The sequence below is a fragment of the Grus americana genome, chromosome 1 (genome assembly GCF_028858705.1).
Source record: "Grus americana isolate bGruAme1 chromosome 1, bGruAme1.mat, whole genome shotgun sequence".
Lineage (NCBI taxonomy): Eukaryota > Metazoa > Chordata > Aves > Gruiformes > Gruidae > Grus > Grus americana.
The window spans coordinates 32825947-32847063 of NC_072852.1; the positions used below are offsets into that span (position 1 = coordinate 32825947).

The following is a 21117-nucleotide window of genomic DNA, read 5'->3' on the forward strand; positions in this document are numbered from 1 at the left end:
TTCTGGAATTGAAGGAAACTTTTACAATGCCTGCTGTAAGAGGCTAACAAGACCTTTCAGAATTCTTCCACCGGGGTTTTCTTTTAAGATCTATCCTGTGTCTGTTGGGAATTAAGAAGAGCAGTGGGTTATATACCACGTAGAAAATGAAAAATGAAATCTGCAAAATCAGTAACAACAATTTTGTGGTTTAAACACTAAATAACTCTTTAGAACCATCTTCAAGGTACAGATTCAGTTTTGAATACAAAGTTATTCAAAATATCTTCAAAATATATACAGATTTTAGTCAAATTCATTAAATTGTTTCACACCAGCAGATGATCACTTCCGGCTAACCCTTCTCAGAATTTAAAAGAATTGATTCCTTGATAATGTAATGCCAATTTGAAGACTTAGCTGATTTGATATCTTAAGTCTAATTTTGACACTAGCTTATTTATGTAGCTTTGATTTGCAAATATATTGCTTTGCTCTTAGTTTAGTGTTTAGTGTTAATAATTGTAGATTGTTATTTTTTTACATTTTATTTTAGCTAAATGGTTTAAATCAAATTTATGAGACATAGGATGAGTCACATTTATTTCAGAACATAATGGAGACCCAGAGCTCTCAATATTGGCCACTTAGGACTATCACCTGACCATTTCTCTCTGTGTTTAATTCAAATGCATTTGGTTTTCACCATAGGTTCACACACTTTGCAGGATAAATATAAATTGCTAAATGCAAGCATTTTTATTAAAAGCACTAATGATGTGTTAGAACAAATAATCTTTAGATGTGCCATGAAGCATAAAATAATGGTGGTAAAAAAGTATGAGCAATTAATGAAATCATCTGACCCACTGTATGTTATAGCACGGTATTATTTTGTGAGTTGTAATCTTGTACAATAGGAACAGTTTTCTTCACTGCGAAACACACATCCAGACAGAAGAAGATCAATGGTAAAGAAAGGAAGGAAAATCTGCTTTGTTTTTTCTCCTCAGTCTAATCGCTTTTCTTCTGATAAGGCATGTAGGCAAGTATAAAGTGTAGTCTGCACATAATTTACTGGAAGAGTATAGCAGCGTGCCTTAAATAATCTCCTCAACTGTAATTTCAAGTGTCAAATACGATAGCATAGATGAAGAGAGTTTTTCTTTTTGTCTGTATCAATAAATCCATTCCTGACCATGTTACAGTAGTTACAGGCAAAGGGAGTTTTGCCCATGTCAAACGGGAGAAATTTAGAAATTAGAAATTCAATTATCATGTACAACAAAGAGGTAAATTAATGTACATTATTCATCAGTTTATTGCTGATGCTTGGACTGTCATTTGCTCTTTTCCATCCACGATAAATGTCCGAAGAGTTCAGCTTATAAACGATTGAGTAGTCTGCTCATACCAAGCAAATACGCTCTGCAGTGCTGTAACACAGGAAAAAGCAGGAAGGAGGTTCCATTGTTAGGGTAGGTCTTAAAGCTGTCTTTGGTACGCGCTCTGTTGGGGAGCTGGTGCCTCCTGGAGTGAAGGTTGCTGCAAGTCTTCTGAAGCTCATCTTTTCGTGAAAATCATGTAACACTTTATTCCCATAGAAAACCTAACACAAGTTCCTTCTCAAACATTTAGCTTTCAACATTTTTTATGCTCCGGTATATGATCTTAATTCTGTTTCTACTCTAAGAAAGTGTAAAGCTGGAGTTAAATTTGAAAAGTAACAGCTTTGAAATGCACATGTCAAAATGATCACACAGAAATTATTCCTGATTTCCTGGTCCTGAGGTCCTATACCATTGTATTATTTCCTTTGTTCCACTATGCTTCTACTTTAAATTCTTCAGTCCCCATACGCCATACTGACAAAGGACTATTCTGTCTCTTTATCATCTTGTTTCTGCTTAAGAGTCCAAAGAATGAGCTGCAAAAGTTTGGAGTTCACATCCTGTAACAGCTCACAAATACTGAAATTTTAGCTCTTCAAAATGGCCAATGCATTTCTGCAATTACTATAAAAGAAAAGCGAGATTGCAGCATTAAAATAAACCACCAAATCAAACAGTAATGCAAGATGCCATCTCTCAGTTAAGATAATGCTGACTTATTGTCAAATTTCAATATGTTAGAAAAGGAATTTTCAGTTATACCATCAGCACAGAAGCTATCTGTGCTGTGACCTAGAGCTACTCTGTCTTAATGAGAAGAAAAAGTTGATATATAAAACTGCATTGCAAAATGCCTGGTGAGTTTAATTATGTATATTAAATATTTTGCAGGCATTGCCCCAATTAGAAGAATTTTTCATATTGTTGGAACTGTAATGAGAATTAGAAAATTTTCTTATCCAAAGAAGGAGACCCCAAAGTTCTCAGAATGTTTCAGAACATAAATGATATTACAGTATGAATGCTGTACATTTTAAAAATTATTTATTGTAATATTTTGAGAAATAGACCAAATGACCAAATTTGTATTGCCATAACAATTCAACAGATGCATTAGCAGACCACAGAATGTGATATACAGCAGTTTTTGGTAGTTATAAGTAGCAGCATCTTTCACATTGCCTTTTTAAATGTACTAATAATGCATGCTGGACTATGTTCTCATTGTATCTCCATCAGAATAAAAGCACAGAGATGCCATTGAAGATAATGATATTTCAATTTCTGATGTTGGTTACTGTGAGTAATGTTTTGTCTGTTCTCTTATCATTTCAGCTGTACATCAGGGAGGTAATTTTACCTTTTTTTTTTTTCAGATAAATTGAATGTGAAAGGTACCTTACATGCCTCTCCAGGTAAATTAGTTCAATTGAATATTTGAGGCAATTAAGAAAAGTTGAGCACTTTGGGGAAGAGGTCAGGGAAGAAAGATGAAGGCAAGCACAGTAGAAAGTATGTGTAAAAGTTAATAAATTAAAGCATCTATAATTGATTTTCTTTAAAGACGTTAATGTGTGGATATTCCTAATTTGTAAATGCACTAACAAGGGACTGTTTACAAGGGCATGTAGGGATAGGACAAGGGGTAATGGCCTTAAGCTGAAGGGTAGATATTAGATTAGATACTAGAACGCCTCCAGGTCCGTATCAGCAATGCAGCAAACACCAAATAGCTGTGCAGGACCTGTAGGCAGTTGTGTAACAAAGTCTGTAGAGACTCTGTTTTGTTGCTTGGAAGAACGTGGAGTTGCTGCAAGATGTTACAGCATTACTTTGCAATCAATACCTTCTAAATGAGAAGGTTATTTTGATTCCTTGGCATATCACCATACTGAAATAGCATCTGTGAAAGAATACACTTGCATGTTACATTCAACAGAATAGTTATCAACTAAAACATTTGTAATTATTTGAAATTAGTCTTTTGGAATGGAATTACTAATTCAACTTTGATAACTAAAGAGAAAGGTCTCATTTTGTGGCTGAATTGCCTAAGCTGTATTTATCTACATATCAAAATGTATTTTTTGTCACAACGATACGAAACTTGGAACAAGATCTCTAAAATGGAATTTTCTAGGCTTCAGTCCTGCAAACCATTGAGTGCCTCCTGTGATTTTGCTGTATGCGTTCATCCTATACTTTTGTTTTGCCGACAGTTCAGTAGATCGGCCTTTGGCTCTCAAATGCCTGTTTTTTTATTTAACTTTTTTCTCCTTGGTATTTAGGAATAAAAAGCAAAGCAAAATGATTTGGATGTATAAAATCAAGTGCCTCTCTCTTTTGGTTTTATTTATAGACCTATAAATTGCTTAAAAGTGATCTCAAATGGTTCTCTGGATTCAGTCATTAAACTAATTAGTCATACTTTTTATAAAATAATTCTCGTACTTTACTTTCTATTCACATAAACATTATTGCATTACAAAGATAAAGTACTTGCATTTTCAGACGTATTGCATTGCAAAGATAAAACACTCGCACACTCGTGGAGCCAATCCTGCACGGCATGGTAGAAATGCAGGGTCAGATGCATCTCACTGATTTTTTGGGTTGTTTTTGTTGAGGGTTGCCAAATCCGGTTGCCTGAGGGAGGCAAGGCTGAGGAGCAGCTCCCTGTGCCCGGGACCAGCCAGCAGCGATGCTTAGCAGCTCGCACAGTGCGTACATACGTCTGTACGTGCCTGGCCACGTAGATCGACAGACAGACAGCAACAGCGGTCGCAAACAGAAACAGCGCCAACAGCCTCCTCCTGTCTGGCTGATCAAGATGAAAGCCTGTTAGTGGAAAGCGTGTGTCCGTACATAAATGTGGACCCCTCCGGTAGCTGGCCTGAGGGGCTCAGGCTGTCCCAGACCTGGCCCTGGATCCCCAGGTGTCCCCAGCTGCTGGTGGCAGCCGCTCCAATACCTGCTCCCAAGCCTCTTACCCTAATTGCCGGCTAATTGGCTTGATGTCCACTGGCGATTACACACTGCCATACATACCCACACCATACGTTTCTAAGCCGGTTTCTGCAGTTGCTGGCACCCTGGACACATGGGCCCCTGTGACCCGTGGCTCCTTCTCCAGTGGCCACCACTCAGACTCCTCACACACTCCAGTCTGTCCAGTTGCTGCCACCGAGGGCATCTGGGCCCCTTGGGTTTGGTTTTTTGGTTTTTTTCTTCAAAAAAATCTAAAGACTACAGAAACTATGCTTTAGTTGTAGGTAATGAAACCAATAGTAACCATCAATTGTCTTTTAAAATCTTCAGAATACAACTAATTCTACCTCATGAGTAAGTATCATTGAAAAGCAGTCTTCAAAACACAGAGGATCTTTGAAATGGTGGATGGCAGCTCAAACCTGTAAAAAATGCCCGTGGATCTCACCAATAGCTATTCTGAAATGTGGAAGCTTAAAACCAAAAGGCACAAATAACGCATTATTCCAAAATCCACTAGGAAATTCTAGTAAACATTCAATTGATTTTCCTTTTTTCTCCCTTTTGCAGCTGCTAGTCTGATTCGAACTGTTTATTCACAGGATGAAAGAGATGTTTTTAAGCATTCTCAACAGTTCCAAGTGATTGATGTAAATTTTAAAAAAAGCTACTCTGATTTAAAGAGAGTTGCTAGGAAACATGCAGTTTGAAGATGAAATCTCCCACTGAGCTTGTCTTTGGCTGTACAATAGGAAGTATGTTATAGAGTATCCTGAGTTACAGATTATATGGATAAACTGTTACATTTTTATGTATATAAATACATCTGCTATGAACGTGTTGAATACATATGATTCATTCCCATATCTTCATTTAGTGATGAATAAGAAGGTATTACTAAGTGCAAGAAAATGTGAAAATCAGATTGAAAATGCCAAGAGTGCAGTAAAGATTCTCATGTAATATAGTTTCATTTTCTGAAACATCGAATTAATCTTTTTTAGAAATGGATCTGGTGTATTTAAGATTTAATTTCAAGATGGTGTTCTAAGTAATCTGCTCTTTTCTTTTAAAAATAAAATTGAAACTCCAAAAGATAACAGCAATTATACACTTAATTTTATTGGAAAAGTTAATTTTTTTTTCCCTTGAAAGTTGTTGGCCAAAGTAACCAAAAAATCATAGAATCATAGAATGGCATGGGTTGGAAGGGACCTTAAAGATCATCTAGTCCATCCCCTCTGCCGTGGGTGGGGGCACCCTCCACTAGACCAGGTTGCCCAAAGCCCCATCCAGCCTGGCCTTGAACACTTCCAGGGATGGGGCATCCACAACCTCTCTGGGCAACCTCTTCCAGTGCCTCACCACCCTCATGGTGAAGAATTTTTTCCTTATATCTAATCTAAATCGACCCTCTTTTAGTTTAAGGACATTACCCCTTGTCCTGTCACTACACTCCCTGATAAACAGTCCCTCACCATCTTTCCTGTAGGCCCCTTCAGGTACTGGTAAGCTGCAATTAGATCTCCCCGGAGCCTTCTCTTCTCCAGGCTGAACAATCCCAACTCTCTCAGCCTGTCCTCATAGGAGAGGTGCTCCAGCCCTCTGATCATTTTCATGGCCCTCCTCTGGACTCTCTCCAATGGCTCCATGTCCTTCTTATGTTGGGGCCCCCAGAGCTGGATGCAGTACTCCAGGTGGGGTCTGACAAGAACGGAGTAGAGGAGGAGAATCTCCTCCCTCGACCTGCTGGTCACCCCTCTTTTGATGCAGCCCAGGACACAGCTGGCTTTCTGGGCTGCAAGCGCATGTTGCCAGCTCTTATTGAGCTTCTCATCAACCAACACCTCCAAGTCCTTCTCCTCAGGGCTGCTCTCAATCCATTCTCTGCCCAGCCTGTAGTTATGCTTGGGATTGTGCTGACCCATGTGAAGGACCTTGCGCTTGGCCTTGTTGAACTTCATGTGGCCCATCTCTGAAGCCTGGGCCCATCTCTGAAGCCTGGGCCCATCTCTCAAGCCTGTCAAGGTCTGGATGGCATCCCTTCCCTCCAGCGTGTTGACCGCACCACACAGCTTGGTGTTGTTGGCAAACTTGCTGAGGGTGCTCTCGATCCTGCTGTCCGTGTTGCTGACCAAGATGTTAAACAGTGCCGGTCCCACTACTGACCCTTGAGGAACATCACTTGTTCCTCTTTATCATATGAAAGAATGCCCAGTTTTAATAATGGATATTTATTTGTATTAATGGCTTTTTTTTTTTTTAATGATGGTTTTAGAGCCTTAAGTGTGTGTGGTTATCTTGGAGTCAAAAGTTAAACTAATTAGGCTTTAAGACACAAAGAGAAGCTACTTGTTAAGTATAGGAACCAAGCAATATACTCTTCTGTATGATGCTCAGTGCTTGGTGGAAGGTTTATTGATTTTTGTTTGCTGAAATTTTTTACCAGACAATCTTTAAGCAGGAAAGCCCTTACAGCATGCTTTCGGAAAAGTCTGAGCAATGCCTGTGAATTGTGGCAGCAGTAAGTGATCTTTTTCTGATTTATTGCCTTAGAATAAAGAACAGCCAGCTACTGATAGAGCAAACGGTGTGAATAGGGACTTGGAGGACTGGCTGCCTGACCCTTCGCTGCTGACATGATGATTAAAGACTGTGTTTAAGTACCACTAAGCAACACTTCATTATCTGAAGGTATTTCAAAACAAAACCTTTTTGCACTCAGTGACTCAAGGAAAGTAACCAAACGGTATTAATACTTAATAGTAAAGCTGAGTTGTTGATCTTACCACAAATTAGGAGATGTCTAACCTTCCTAAAAAATTTGTTTATAATGGCAATACCAAATGGCCCTTCGTTAGAGAGTTGTTGATTAACTACAAGATGAGATAGATGTGTGACTGCTGTAAAACCTTTGTAGGGAAAAGAATTAATGTTGATTCATAATGAATCTGTGGATGCAAATAAGGAAAATAAGACATCTCATTAGTTGCATGAACTATCTGAGAGGATAAAATAACAGGATCCAAAACAAAGAGTAGAAAAAATGAAAATCAGAAGGATGATGTAGCAGGCAAGCAAAGCGAGTCCCATAGGGCTTCTTAATTGCTTAACAAAAAAAGAAAAAGTGCCTACTGAGCAACTGACTGAAGAAGTTACTGATTCTCGGGGTCTGAATTCTTTGATGTGTAAATTTAAAGGAAGCAGGAGAGTTAAATTCACAGCGTGATTAACTACCAGCATGTTGTCCTACTTGAAAAAATGGTGCATTAGAAAATTGCCACGGAAAACAGACATCTTGTAACAGTAAGGTTGCCATTCAGATTGCTGGTACCTTCTGTATTTTATAATGATTTTCTGCAAATCGTACTATATTTGATGTTTTTGTTTCTTGTTATAGGTGCTGTGTTTTGTTGCTATTGCTTTCACGTGCAAAAAGCATGACTCAAAACATGTCTAGAGAAGGAATTTATTGTCTTTTAGGTGCTTGATTCTTGGGAGAAGTCTCAGCTTCCAAAAAGGGGGGCAGGGAGGGGAGGAAGAGGGTAACTCTGCTCCAGAGTATATTGTGGATCATCAGTGTGCCAGGACATTAGTTCTTTTAGGCCTATTGACATGAGAGTTGAAGTGGAAAAGAAGACATGATGAGTAAATTTATAAATATTTGTAAAACAATGGAAGTTTGCTATTGCACTCCAAAGTTAAGGTTTCCCCTTGAAACTTGGTCCAAGCCCTGTAACCACGCTGGAGTCCTCATCACCTCCGAGACATTGGTTCTTTGTGTTTCCAAATCAATGTTTATTAAGCAAAAATAAAGAGCTGGTTGAACTTTCCACTGGTGATAGAATCACTTATTAATTTAGCCTGTCTAAATATATTAATGAACTGATCCTGTTATTTATTTATTTAGCACATGTAAGCAGTAGAAAAAAAATTTTTGAGTAATTGGGGGGAAGGGACGGACACTAGACTGTTCTTTGCTCCAACTTAGTGGTTGTTTGTGATGTTATTTTACATGTTGTCCTTGAAAGTGTAAATTCTGTTCAAGAAGAGTATCTTATTTATGGGCCATCAAATCGATGGGTGGCTTAGCTGGCTTTCATTCATGTGAAATGAAGGCAGTAACTATATTCTTTAAATAGGGTGATGTGGAAAATACTAGAAGCATGACTGTTGGTGACGGGCTGTTTGGGCCAGTAGGCAGTACTGGGGACAGCAGATTTGAACTTCCATTTCCACTTGACTAAATCTGGCAGAAACAAAGAGTATAATTGTAGAAATCAAAGATGATCAAAAGGAAAGGAAGTGTTTCTATAAGCCTTTTTGAAGGGAACTAAAGGCACTTTTGGGCTCTAAGAGGTAGCCAGCTACCATCTAAAAATCTTCTGTAGACGCAGCAGTGCTATAAGAGCAGGGCTGGCTTGGAAGTTTACTTACAGTAATCCTAGGCCACTGTAATGAGATAAATCCCTGCAGTGGCAAGGAACTTGACTGTCATCACCTTTCCGGTCATAGAGAAGGCTAGTAAATGCCAGTGGCTAAGGTACTGGTTTCAGAAGTAAATAAAAGGGTTGTGGGTGATGTTGGAGAAGCCAGACTTTTAAATGAGACGTAGTGCCCTTTCTGATGGCACAGTCTAACCTAGAATGCCAAAACATGTTGATTGATCACGAAATTAAATTGCAAAGACCAAAATAGTAGAAAAGGACAAAGGATGACACAATAAATAATATGCAAAGCACATAATTATTTTTTTTATTCAAAAGTTTCTTGGTAATTCTAAATACTGAGCAACTAATAAGATTTATGAGGAGTTAGTTATCTGAGCAAAAAATGCCAACTCTTTTAAGAAAATCAAGATAACGAGCAATTAGATGCTTACTAAAATCACTGAAAGAGCCTGAAGTAAAAACAAATACAAAACACTGATTAGGTTGAAGTATTGTGTGGCTTCCAAAAGGCTTTGATTATAACTTGCCACTGTGTTAATTTACTAGTGAATTATTGCAATTATATATATTCATGTTTTGAAAAAGAGTGGAGAACCAGAGATTTCTTCTAGATTGTTGTATCTATTTATAGTCTAATCTGGATGGAACCTCTACCAATACTAAAACCTGAATGTGTGTAATTATCGTAATATGCCAGGAAATTAGAATCGTAACAAGCATCTTGATTTACCTTTCCTAGCTGAGTGTACCAAGCCCGAGCTCCTAAACGCTTTCTTTCTCCCCCTCTCTGCCCACTCAGCACCTGGGGTTCCTGAGGGGAGCCCTGAGAGGATGTTGGGGGATGACGCAGTGATCATGCTGCTCCCATGCTGAAAGCCTCAGCAAGAGATGTTTAGGGAACATCTCACCATGATAAATGTTGAGATTTACTGACAGAGGTGACTGCTAATGCTCATGCACCTTCATCTGCTTTCATCTCCATCTCCATCACTTTCCCTCTCTGCCTTTCTTTCTGACTGCCCTTTTGGGTTGGTTTATTGCTTCCATCCTCCCACACATCACTTGCATGTCCCACAAGACATCCCTCCCCTCTGTAACGCTGAGTTCTGCTTCTTTGCTTCCTCTTCACCCTTTAACATCCCCCACTGTTGCTCTTCCCCATGTCTGTCCCCGCCCTTTCTGGATTTCAAATCTAGTAGATTATGTAGCCTGTTTGCACTGCTTTTTATCTTACAATCTTTATTCAACTGACTTCCATTACCTGCTGTTTGTACTTTCTTTTTGTGTCTACATTATGAATGCTTTATGTCCTTGCAAAATGATGATGTCATCTACATGTTTGGTTTAAGCAGGGAAGTGATGGAAAACATAGCTATTTTCATAGCTGTAAAAAAAGTGTCTTTTTCTCCTTAATGAAGGCCAAAGTGTGTGGTGAAGACCTGAAGAAAGCCGCACAGAATATGGAAGAAAATGTAGACAGTTTCCTAAAGTGCATTTTGAGAGATTACAGAATCCGTACAGTTGGGTAGTATAGAGAGACAGGTCTACCCTTGTGTCCTGGGAACACTTCTCATCCTAATGAAGCATCAAGAGACACTACAAACCTCCAGAAGCATTCTGGGAGGTCCCCGTGTTCAAAATTGAATGTGCTTCCTATTCAGCGGCCGATGTCCCAGTTTTCCCCCACCTCCTTTGGGAGGATCGCACTCCAGACAGGTCACCAGAAGGAGTTATCTTGAACCTAGCAAGGCAAAGGCCCGGTAGTGGTGACTGGCTCTTTTGGGAAACTGAACAGTCAAAAGGGACCTAAGTGTGTTAATGAGCATTACATAGTAATTAAGCTTGACACAGTTGCAGTTAAATGCATGCTTATTTTATTACGTATTTTAAAAATGTCTTTCTCTTTTGCTAAAATTATGATGCTTTGTTGTGAGGAAAGAAGGATAGCGTACTGTGCAGACTAAAAGGAGTATGTCCAGGCATGCAATCACTCTCTGCTTTCACAGGGGAGAAAAGTGAGTCGTACTAATCACTGTTCTTTTGTTTGGGAATGATTTTTACTTGGGCAACGATATCTTTCTCACTCTGTGAAGAAAAAAGCTTGAGAGCTGTAAAGCAAAAGAGGCAGTAGATAATGCCGCGTGAGGACTGCAGCCCACAGTGCTGCCTCCGGCGCGAGTGCTGCTCCTCGGATGCGCCTGGACTCCTCCTCGGGCAGCTGGGTGATAACATCATGTACAGCCACACCACTTCAGACGTGCAGACGATAGATAACCCGCGTGCTGTCTCGTCTCATAGCAGGCAGTTCTGCCAAAATTCAGCAGAGCGATGCGAAACGGCCTCACTTCTTGTCCACAAGCTGAGATAAATCAGGAGGGATGGTGTGCTATATATACAGAACCCACTCAGCCGAAAGAAGTGAGAGCGAGGAAAGGATTTTAATCCTGGCAGGGTGGATATTTCTGTATCTGAATAAAATCAGGTATTTATAGCATTTACTGACAAAATTTTTATTTACTGTAATTTGAACCAGTGTTCAAACCATTTTTTCCTGAGCCAACAGAAAGGAAATTTTGGAGAGCTAGAGGACAAGGTAACTTTCCAAAATCAAACCTGGATTCTGCAAAAAAGAGGGAGGAGGGATCTCCTGTCTGCCGCGATGCCTGTAATGTCAGAGAGAGAACACGGGTTTACTCTTAACAGTTTCATCTATCAATACATTTGAACACAGTTATTATCACCATGAGTTACTGTGTAATTACCGTTGTTCCCAACAGAGTTCCTGTTTCATCGCTGTTTAATTATGTGCATTATTTCAGTGTAACTATGCAATTTAACTCATGTCACTTGGAAATAAAAGTTCCAGGCGAGGCAGTGTCATAACATGAGAAGCTTCATAGCCAGGATATGGTTGCTGGAAAAGTATACAAAGTCATTTGTTGAGGTAGCCTACCACTGTCTTTTGGAGGCATCATATAGACACAGGAATTCATACCTTGGTCATTTAAGGTAGATGCCTGAAATAGTTTTGAATAATTCTTTTTGTGACAAAGTCTGAAGAAACTTTAGTGCCGATAGAGGGTAAAGATGTTTAAATTCTTCCCCTTGGATCCAGATACAGTAAGCATATGCATTTGTTGCCAACATAAGAGCCTTTTTCCAGAAAATATTTCTAAATAAATCTCGGTTCTGGGGATCACTGTTTTGCTCTTGTATGCGTTTTGCTAAGCACTGTTTTCATGTAACAGCCATGATTTTATGGTCATGGCAACTAAATTTTGAACTGTTTGTTAAAGATTTCATCCTCTAAAAAAAGGAAAATGTGAAGTGCAACAGCTCCTGCAATTTCTGAGCCAAAAAGAGTCTCTTGTGATATTTCTTGCCATTTTCCTCCACTGAATTTACTAAAACACCCCATGAAACTCTCCTCTAAGGAAAGCTCGCTATCTGATGCATGTTCTGATTAACATCTTCTTAGGATTATTCTGAGGAAGAAGGGACCAGTGTAAGGCCCCGATGGCCAAGACATGTTCCTAAGCCACCTCAAGGAGAGCCACGGGACATGTACATCAAGACAGACCTGTCCAGCCGCAGGTCAAACCAGAGGCATTCTGTTAACCAGAGCAGCATTTATCCCAAGCATACTTAAGGGGTCACATATGTCTGTGCATGTGCGTTGAAATTCAAAACCACCCATTTCTTCGTGTTGGAGGTGGGAAAGAGGGCACTTTCAAAACAAGGTCTAATACATTTGAATTTTGGAAAAAGAAAACAATTCAGTAAAAATTTTGACCTGGAAAGAGCAAGAGTCTCGGTAAAAGCTAGAAGCCACTGTCGGAGTCGTCGGTACTTGGCATGGGAAGCTAGAAAACAGTAGCATCAAGTTTATATCCTGCAAAAAGTGACATTGCAAACGTGTCCTAGGGTGCACGGTACTGAAGGATATTCAAGTATGTATAAGCACATTTTGTAATGAAATAGTAACAAAATGAATATGCTGAGAGGAAGGGATAATACCAGCATATGCCTGAGATACAACAATAAGCTTTGTGTGAAGGTCGTAACTTAACCAGCGCTACAGCAGAACCAGTCAAGAGAAGTAGTATGAACAAGATGTGATGGATGTTAAGGATGCATTTATATATTCATGGCAAGAAATCTATTAAACAAAACAGAAAATTGCACACTGTAAACATGATGACGCATTGCCCTAAAGGAATAGATAACAGCCACCAGCCAGAAACAAAAAGCTAGCAAAATATTCTTATTGAAACAAGACAAAAATGTTATAGAAGTATTCTGAAAAATGGTTTCTAAAATCTTAGAATATTCAAAAGAAGCTGCATGTTTATTTAGCTTGGTTTTAGTATATATGCAGGCAGAGTTTCTGCCACAGGGAAAAGAGAAAACTTCAAATATGACATTGCAATAATGATTATATTCAGTGTTTAAAAAGCAACTCATAAAAATTAATACCGCCTTTCCAGAGGATCATGAATTTTATGTTAAAAGTTTTAAAGGAATGATATACTAGACAAAATAAATTAGTCCTGAAAGAGATTAATGTACTTAGGTTTCGCTGTGATTTTCTTTCTACAGACTTTGAAATCATGAATTGTAATGTAGTATTTACGAAGATGGAGGAGGGTAGAATCTGGACTGTCCTTATTTTATTGCAAACTGTGTATTATTTTAATATTTCTAGTAATGTGGAGTGTTCTCAGAGGATCCAGATCCAACCCAAAACACAGTTCTGGTTTAACAAGATGAATCTAAAAGAGGATGTTCAGTATTAACATTTACCGTATTACTTACTATCACCAGAAAACCTGAGTGCTATTAAACAGTGTTCTCTCTGAGTAAAAGAGAGCATTAGTTTGATCCAGCAAATTTGATAATGCATTTACTATTTAAAAGACTCTATCCTATATTAAGTATTCAGTTTAGACAGAAAATATAGCAAGTTAAATGTGATATGAGATAAAGCCTTATGTCAGACATTCACTCCTTTTGTTTCTCTCTGAACAGGTATTTTTAGCTCTCTGAATGCTGGTGTTGCAAGGCACAATTCCTTTTGAGATAATCGCTGAACAGAAGATGATAACCATGTGGTTCTTCATCTATCATCTCATTACACCCTGTTTCGTCTTCTGCCTGGCAGGTAAGATGGCCTCCCATGTTAATCCATTTAACTAACTGTTTTCAGTTTTATGCATCTCAAGGTCAATTATGCTGTTTGTATGGCTTTAATTTATTTCTGCAGATACAATGAATTACTAAATGTGAATAATGAAGCTGTAAGGAAGCATACTTACTACAATGGAAGCCATAATTCAAAGCTTGAGAAAATACAGATCTGGACCTTAAATTTGTTCTTGTCTATTCTAATTCAGTGTACAGAATTCTTCCTCTCTCTAGATTATAAAAAATGTGTCAACCATCTATTTGTGCACAGATGATCATGTTAGAAGAATAGAAATATGCCCACAAGAAGAGACACTACACACAAGATTCTGTAATATAGACACCATCTAAAATTCATAAAAGTCATAAAATCCTACCAGCACAATATATTGGTAGTTTTCATAATACAGTGGGGAAATGCTGCATATACTGACTTTAATTTTAAATTACAAATTGTAAAACTTTTCATAAATACAGAATGGTCCATAAATATTAAAACATGCAGGAGTCATATTCCTAACATCTGAAATTAGAGATATTTGCCACTGAAATTTTGGTTCAGTTCTAAGAGATAGAAGGAGCTCTTTGGAAACTTAAAATTCAAGATTAAAATCTAGTTCCTATTCCAACTGTTCTGAACAACTCTGAGATTTGTAAAGCCTGTTTCAGACATCCATAACAATTTAAAAGAACGCTGGTTTTTAGTTGCTATGATGAACTGGATTGCCAACATAAGCAGAGCTCTTCTTAAGATAGAAAATATTTTGCTTATGTACAGACTCCATGAACTGAGACCTGAGCATGTGAAAAGCAGAATAATTAAATTGTGCATGTGCAAAATATTGACTGAGGTTTGAGAAGTTCAAATATTGTGCACTAATGATTCATTTATTTTTAAGGTTGGCTTTAGATCCTTCCCTACTTTGAGGGGAAAGTTACTGATAAAGATAGTTCTACTGCACGTCATAAAACATTCTTGTGTTTCTCTGGGTTCTTTATGTAATAAATAAGTCCCTAATTGAAATGAGCTGGCCCACCATTTCACTACCACGAGAACATATTGTCTGTATTAGTGAGTCCGAAAATCTGATTAATACTATGATGTAAGCTCATTGCCTTTAAGAAATTACTCCATAGATCACAGGAGTGCTTTTTGGTTTAATGAGAACATTATTTTATTCTATGAAGAGTTTGAACTCAGTTCTTTACTCCATATCTGAGTTTTCTGGAGGATATACTGACACCTACTAAAAATTAAAACCTTTAAAATGTAGTGACCTCATGCTTACAATGTATTTATTATGTGTTTCAAGGGCACTTTCTTTGTTAAGATATGAGAGTTGCTGGTGGCACAAAAATTAAAAATTAAAATTCATCATTTTAATACTGGGCTTTTCCTGAAAAAAAGAGGCTGTCAACCACCGTCAGTAATATTACACATGTAATTTCACTCTGGACATGGTGACATCAAACAAAATTATCAGTTGCAGTAGCCAAGCAAGTGCTGGATGTTAGTTGATAAAAAAGTTGAGTCAACCACTTAGAACAAATGTTCAGTTAATTTCTTGATGGGCAAGGCCAGGTGATTAATGCTATTACTTGTGTTATGCACATTGCAGTTGTGCCCAGAAGCCAGAAATTTTGGCACCAAAATGCACCTCCCGGCAAGTGCCTTAGAATGACATGGGAAGCTTGTGTGCTATAATGGTCCTGAGTAGGTGACATAGGAAGAACAAGGATGGGTGTGATGAGATTGCATGTAGTTTGAATATGCATTGATATATTGATAGCAATGTTCATTTGATCTTTCCTTTGACTGTAATTGGCTACGTTAGGCTATGATTCCTGTAAGAAGAATAAGAGGCATTGGTGTGAAGGGATTTGAATACATGCAGGTTCTAATAGTGCTCTTCCCAGTTCAAAGAAACTTCCTAACTTATCTTTTGGTATGGAATAAATCCAGGACTTGCGTGTATTTTTCATTAAAAGCCAAAGATAAGACCTACCACTGTCTCTAAAAATATGGCACCATCCTCCAATGTGCAAGATTCGTAGTCTTACACAATGAGAGGGAGTTTGTTATTTCTGGTGTATTATTGCAAGGCCGAGTAGCGCACACACTCTCTGCTCTTGGACCTGCTCTACTTTGCATAAATAATTAAATATCCATTTGAGTTGAGAGCAAGTCTGCTTCTGTCATCTAGGGATTAGAGTGCACTTCTGGATTATATAAATCTGATGTTGCAGTCTTTGCTGTGCCCCAGCACTTGAATATTGCTGGAGGGTTTCTCATTTCAAATGAGTGCTAGAGCTGCTGGCAGTTAGTCTTAGCAAATTTTCCTTTTCAATGTATTTCTTTGCAATGAAAATGTCATGGAAACCAGAAAATACGTAGCTGCGGTAACCAAGATGAAATATAACAAGTTGATTGGGAGTCTTCACAATATGGTTAAAAAGTGAAAGATAGATACTGCAGAGAAAGAAGGACCACAATTAGGGTGATCAGGTGTCGTCACAGGTGACATCAGGTCAAGTTTTAGATGTCCTCGCAAACATGATACTATCAAGGGGAATGCTGTCAATGCCAACAGCAATGGAGAATGTGGAAAGTGGGGGTGATTTTTGAGTAAAGATTGTGAGTTGTCATTTTAATAACAAGAGAGACCAAGGACCAGAGTGAAGAGACAAGTTAGCTGGGTGCAGATGTGGAAAGCAGAATATTAAAAAGTTGATTAGCATTTTTTAAGGCAAACTGATCCGTGACTCTGGAGTCACCAGTTAAGGTTTTTGCAGCCCATGGCTCCTAAACAGACCTACTATATTAACTGCTTTGGAGCCAGGAAACTGATAGCTTCCAGGGTCAATGTCCTTTGAGATGTGTCACCATGTGGCCTGTCCCAAGTTCAAAGATATCAGCCAAGAAGCTTGAAGATATTGAGAATTCGTCCTTTTGATTGAGCTTTGAGAGCTTCCAGAATTACCTGCTAGAAGTATTTAGGAGACAAGGAGCTAGGAAGCTGAAAACCTGAAAGCTGCACTGACTTTAGATGTTCAGAATTTGGCTTCAAAGGGTGATAGTTATTATGACACTCATTAAGCTAAGTATTTTTAACCTGTTTTCAAATAGATTTTTCCTGCTGCAGGAAATTAAAAGAGACTTTTTTTCCCAAACTGAAATACATATTGTTTAGAAATTTGGAGTTTGTCTTGGAATAAAACGCCTGACTTTTAGGTAGTCTGGTGGCAATCAAAGGCAGAATTTGAGAACTGTTACAATGACTGGCCATTTCCCATCAGTGGGGAATATGCACTTACTTGACTGAAGGGAAGCAAACATTACACGAATCAGTGCATCAAAAGTTTAGGCAGAGATCATTTTCTGCAGTGAGACAGGAGCAATATTTATTTTCCAGGTAAATAAGTGCTTGAAATGTAGTCTTGCAGATACAAATTGATGAAAAAGCCGCAAGTAATTTGGTATTTCACTTACTGATAGAACAGACAGTTATAATAAGGGCTGCTTTTCAGAGTGCACTTTGAGCAGTGCAAGGCAAATGAGAGCAGCAAATCACTCCTCAGAGAACATTGTGATGATTGTCAGTCCACTGCCAAAAAAAGTTATTTCATGCCTATTACGGTAATATTTGACTCTTCTCTTTCCCCTGATATCTGGTCTCTTGGCAACATACTTCTAAGTTGCCCTTGACTTCCCGTTAAATCCATACCCCATTGCTAAGTCTGAATTTTAGACTTTTCTTTTATCTAGCACATCCCATGTAAATCAATGAACCAAAGTGTATCTTCACTTAGGATAATAACCTTGCACCAAAAGAATAAAAGTCTGCTTCAGCAACAGGTTTGTTTATTTTCTTTCTCTAAAAGACTAACTAAAAGCTGCAAAGGCCCTGTATTTTATTGTGCTTAATGAATACGTCATTACATTTGGCTATAAGAGGAGACAATAGCAAAAAAATGTTATTCTGTTCCTCTAATATTTTATTTCTAACCAAACTCTTCTACTTTTTACCTTGGGATTTCAAAAGGCAGCTTGTCAGTCTAGCGACTATTTTGGTTTGTGCAAAATGAGCTGATAGTCCCTTCTTGATGAAAAACGTCAAAAGCTCTTCTGCTATTTAAGGGAACCTCATGCCTTATTTTCAAAAATCTCTAGAACCCCAAACTCCAGTGAAAGCTAGTAGAGGCTGAAAACCAGTACAACACGGGGCTTCTCAGTGCAGGGCAGTTATTTCCATGTGTACGTGAGGGTGCGATTAGACAGCGTGCTGAATTTCTGAGTGTGTTGCTGGTATTTCATGTGCACTTGGAAGGCTTGTGTGGGGAGATTGTGCAGAGTAGCTACAGCACTTTGTCTTCATTCCTGATTTGCCAAACACTGGCTTTCCCGTGAAATCAACATGATAGGCAGGCTCTTAAGTCATTTCTGAAGTAACATTGATGTTTTTAAGGAAGAATGACCTAAATGATTTAAGTATCTGATCAGCAAATGTGAATATGTTTAAAAGTACTATACTTGGTATTGGCTGGCATTCCTCTTGGCAGCCTGAGAAGACAAGCACACTCTACCCTGTCATTCTTAGGCGTAAGTGGAGAAACTTGCTCTGCCAAGGGTTGGAGCTTTTCATACTTGAAACTTGCTGTAAAGAGGAATCTACATAATTAACTACTTTGCTTTTCAAGGACTTCGCTGACACAAGTGAGATAGGAGTCATTCTGCTCTTTTCGGTCCAGCAAAGGAGAGACAGCCTTCCCAAAGACAATCTTACCCTTTCGTGTAATATGAAGTGGGACTGCTCGAGTGGTTACTTTTTCTGTTTGAGCGCTGACTGGTTCTTGGTAACTGATGTCCCTTTAGTGTCTTGCTGGCTTACACTGCTACCTCTTCTCCATCAGCATGATGGAATCTTCTTTCTAGACCATGAAATGCTACATCATGAGTTTTGTGGACATGAACGTGTTACTGCTTCAGCACATAAGCTTCCTATGAATGCAAAGTGCAATTTTCCCACTTGATTATCAGAGAAGTAAAAAAAAAATATCCAACGCCTAAACCTTAATTTATATATAGCTTGGATTTTCTCCAGAACAGTAGGTTCAAAAATAGTTTTTATTAACTGAGGGCCAGAATCTACATAATTTAAAGCTTTTTAGCACAGCATATGGCATTATTCACAACTGCTAAAGAGAGATATGCGTTTTCTTCTAAAATACAAAGTGGATGAATATACTTTACACCTATTTACCTTGTCTGCCATATCCCTGCTTGGATCTTAGCAGACCATTTCATGCTATTCCAGAGTGTCTGACATTTGTAAATAAATAATTATAATAATTTCTGTGACATATTGAGAACAGTATGAGGTCTACTTCTAAATATGAAATGGTTTCTAGGCTTGCAATGCTGATACGGAACCCGACAACTTAGTGATAGTTAAGATAATTAATGAGTCCATGGCTCTTCTGTTCAGCATCCATCGGCATTCAAGGTTATCTAGCCATATGCTGTGTCAGCAGATCTTTGTCCCTCTCTCCTGTGAGAATACGTAACAGTATACAACACTGTCGGGTAGATCAATACTCATGACTGATACCAAATGACTGGACCAGCCATCTTTAGCAACGCTAAATGCCAGGGAAATAGAGAGGAAACAGGAACAGAAAGAGGAGGAGAAGGCTCATTACAAAAATAAAGATGCTAATTAAAATAATTTTATATCAGTGTGCAGTAGAAGTGATGGGATCCTAAGGTTTTCCACCTGTTTTAGCTTCTTTCTGACACTGACCGTTGGAAAACTTTTCACTGTGATTTGCTATTGATATTCATGTCACAGTTTGCGATGTTTTTAGAATCCAGTTGATTATTATCCAGCAGAGGACTTGAACATGTGCTTAACATTGTGTTCATAAGTAAGCTTGTTGATTTGGCTCAACTTATGTGCTTAAATTTTGTGATGGATTGAGTTCCTGAAAGAATATGCGAGGCCTTTAATGAACTTAAATAAGTACTTTCAATGCTGTCTCATTATTATTTGCTTTAAGCAAACAGTATTATCATATTAGCATTCCTAAAGATGAAGGTAAAGATCTTATTATTTCCAGCAGAAACTCTTGTAGCCATCTCTTGGTAAAGCTGTAACCGTCTTTCATTGAAAATATATTTTAATTACAGTGGAATTATTAGGCATTTATCTGTCAAAAAACTACTGCTAGCCTTCTTACAATTATCTTCAAAATGAATTGTTTATGCACAGACATTCTGAAAAGAAAATTCATACTGTTTTGCTTTTTCTTTTGTAAAGCAAAATGGTAATTTGTTTGTTAAAGTATGCAATCTGTAGGTCTTGAAGAGCATTCAAATCTTTCTCCCTTTATTTTTCAGCACTCTGTTCTAGTATATGGAGGTTTGGTTTTCTGGTCTTGGAGCTTGGGATTATTTTGCTATGGAACTGAATACATATACAGAAGTGTTTGCAGGATTAGGGCCTTAGGATACATCCACTGTAGTTTCTGAACATATGGATTTGTAGGTATATATAGCCCCATATGTTTTACTGCCAGCTCTTCACTGTATTTCAGTAATATCCATAATCATTTCCTCTGTTAGTTTCTTTTGCATATGGTACCTTACACATTAATGTTTTTCTGTTTGACATGTGCAAGTTGTTCCTCCTGAGTAAAGCACCTTCTAAATGGTGCTGGATCTGGGAGCCCTTCCAGAAGCCTGAGTGCCCTAAGCACTGGTGAAGGGAACGCTTGCTCCATTTTGTTTAATCGGTTTTCCTCATTAAGATTCAATTACCTCTCTATTTTTTGTTTTAATTTAAGGATTTAGTGAGATTAAGGACTTTTTTAGAACAAATAAGGCAAATATACAAATGGATATCCATTAAAAATCTCTTGTAATGATTCACAGTATGTGAATCATTTGAGTGAAGTGACTTGATCTTACAGTTGACTTCCCATTAAAACTGCTTTCCCAATGAATTGCCACATAACTGTATGTCCACCATTTCTGATAAATCACTTGAAATATATAACTTTTAAAAAAAGTGATAAAACATTAATAACTTTGTAAATAAGGAAGAAGTCAAAAGATTATTTTTACT

General features: G+C 38.1%; 1 protein-coding gene across 4 annotated transcripts in view; it reads left to right on the forward strand.

The window, feature by feature from the left end:
• The window catches only part of CNTN1 (contactin 1), a 263603-nt gene that overhangs the window by 152966 nt on the left and 89520 nt on the right, over window positions 1-21117 (forward strand). For 3 of the 4 annotated variants that reach the window (XM_054811813.1, XM_054811784.1, XM_054811918.1), the window contains one exon: window positions 13838-13970. In XM_054811813.1, the coding sequence (XP_054667788.1) occupies window positions 13856-13970 (115 nt within the window). In that variant the 5' untranslated portion in view covers window positions 13838-13855. Of the gene's footprint in view, window positions 1-2746; window positions 2786-13837; window positions 13971-21117 lie in introns of all 4 variants that reach the window. The other variant, XM_054811869.1, reaches the window with a different exon arrangement.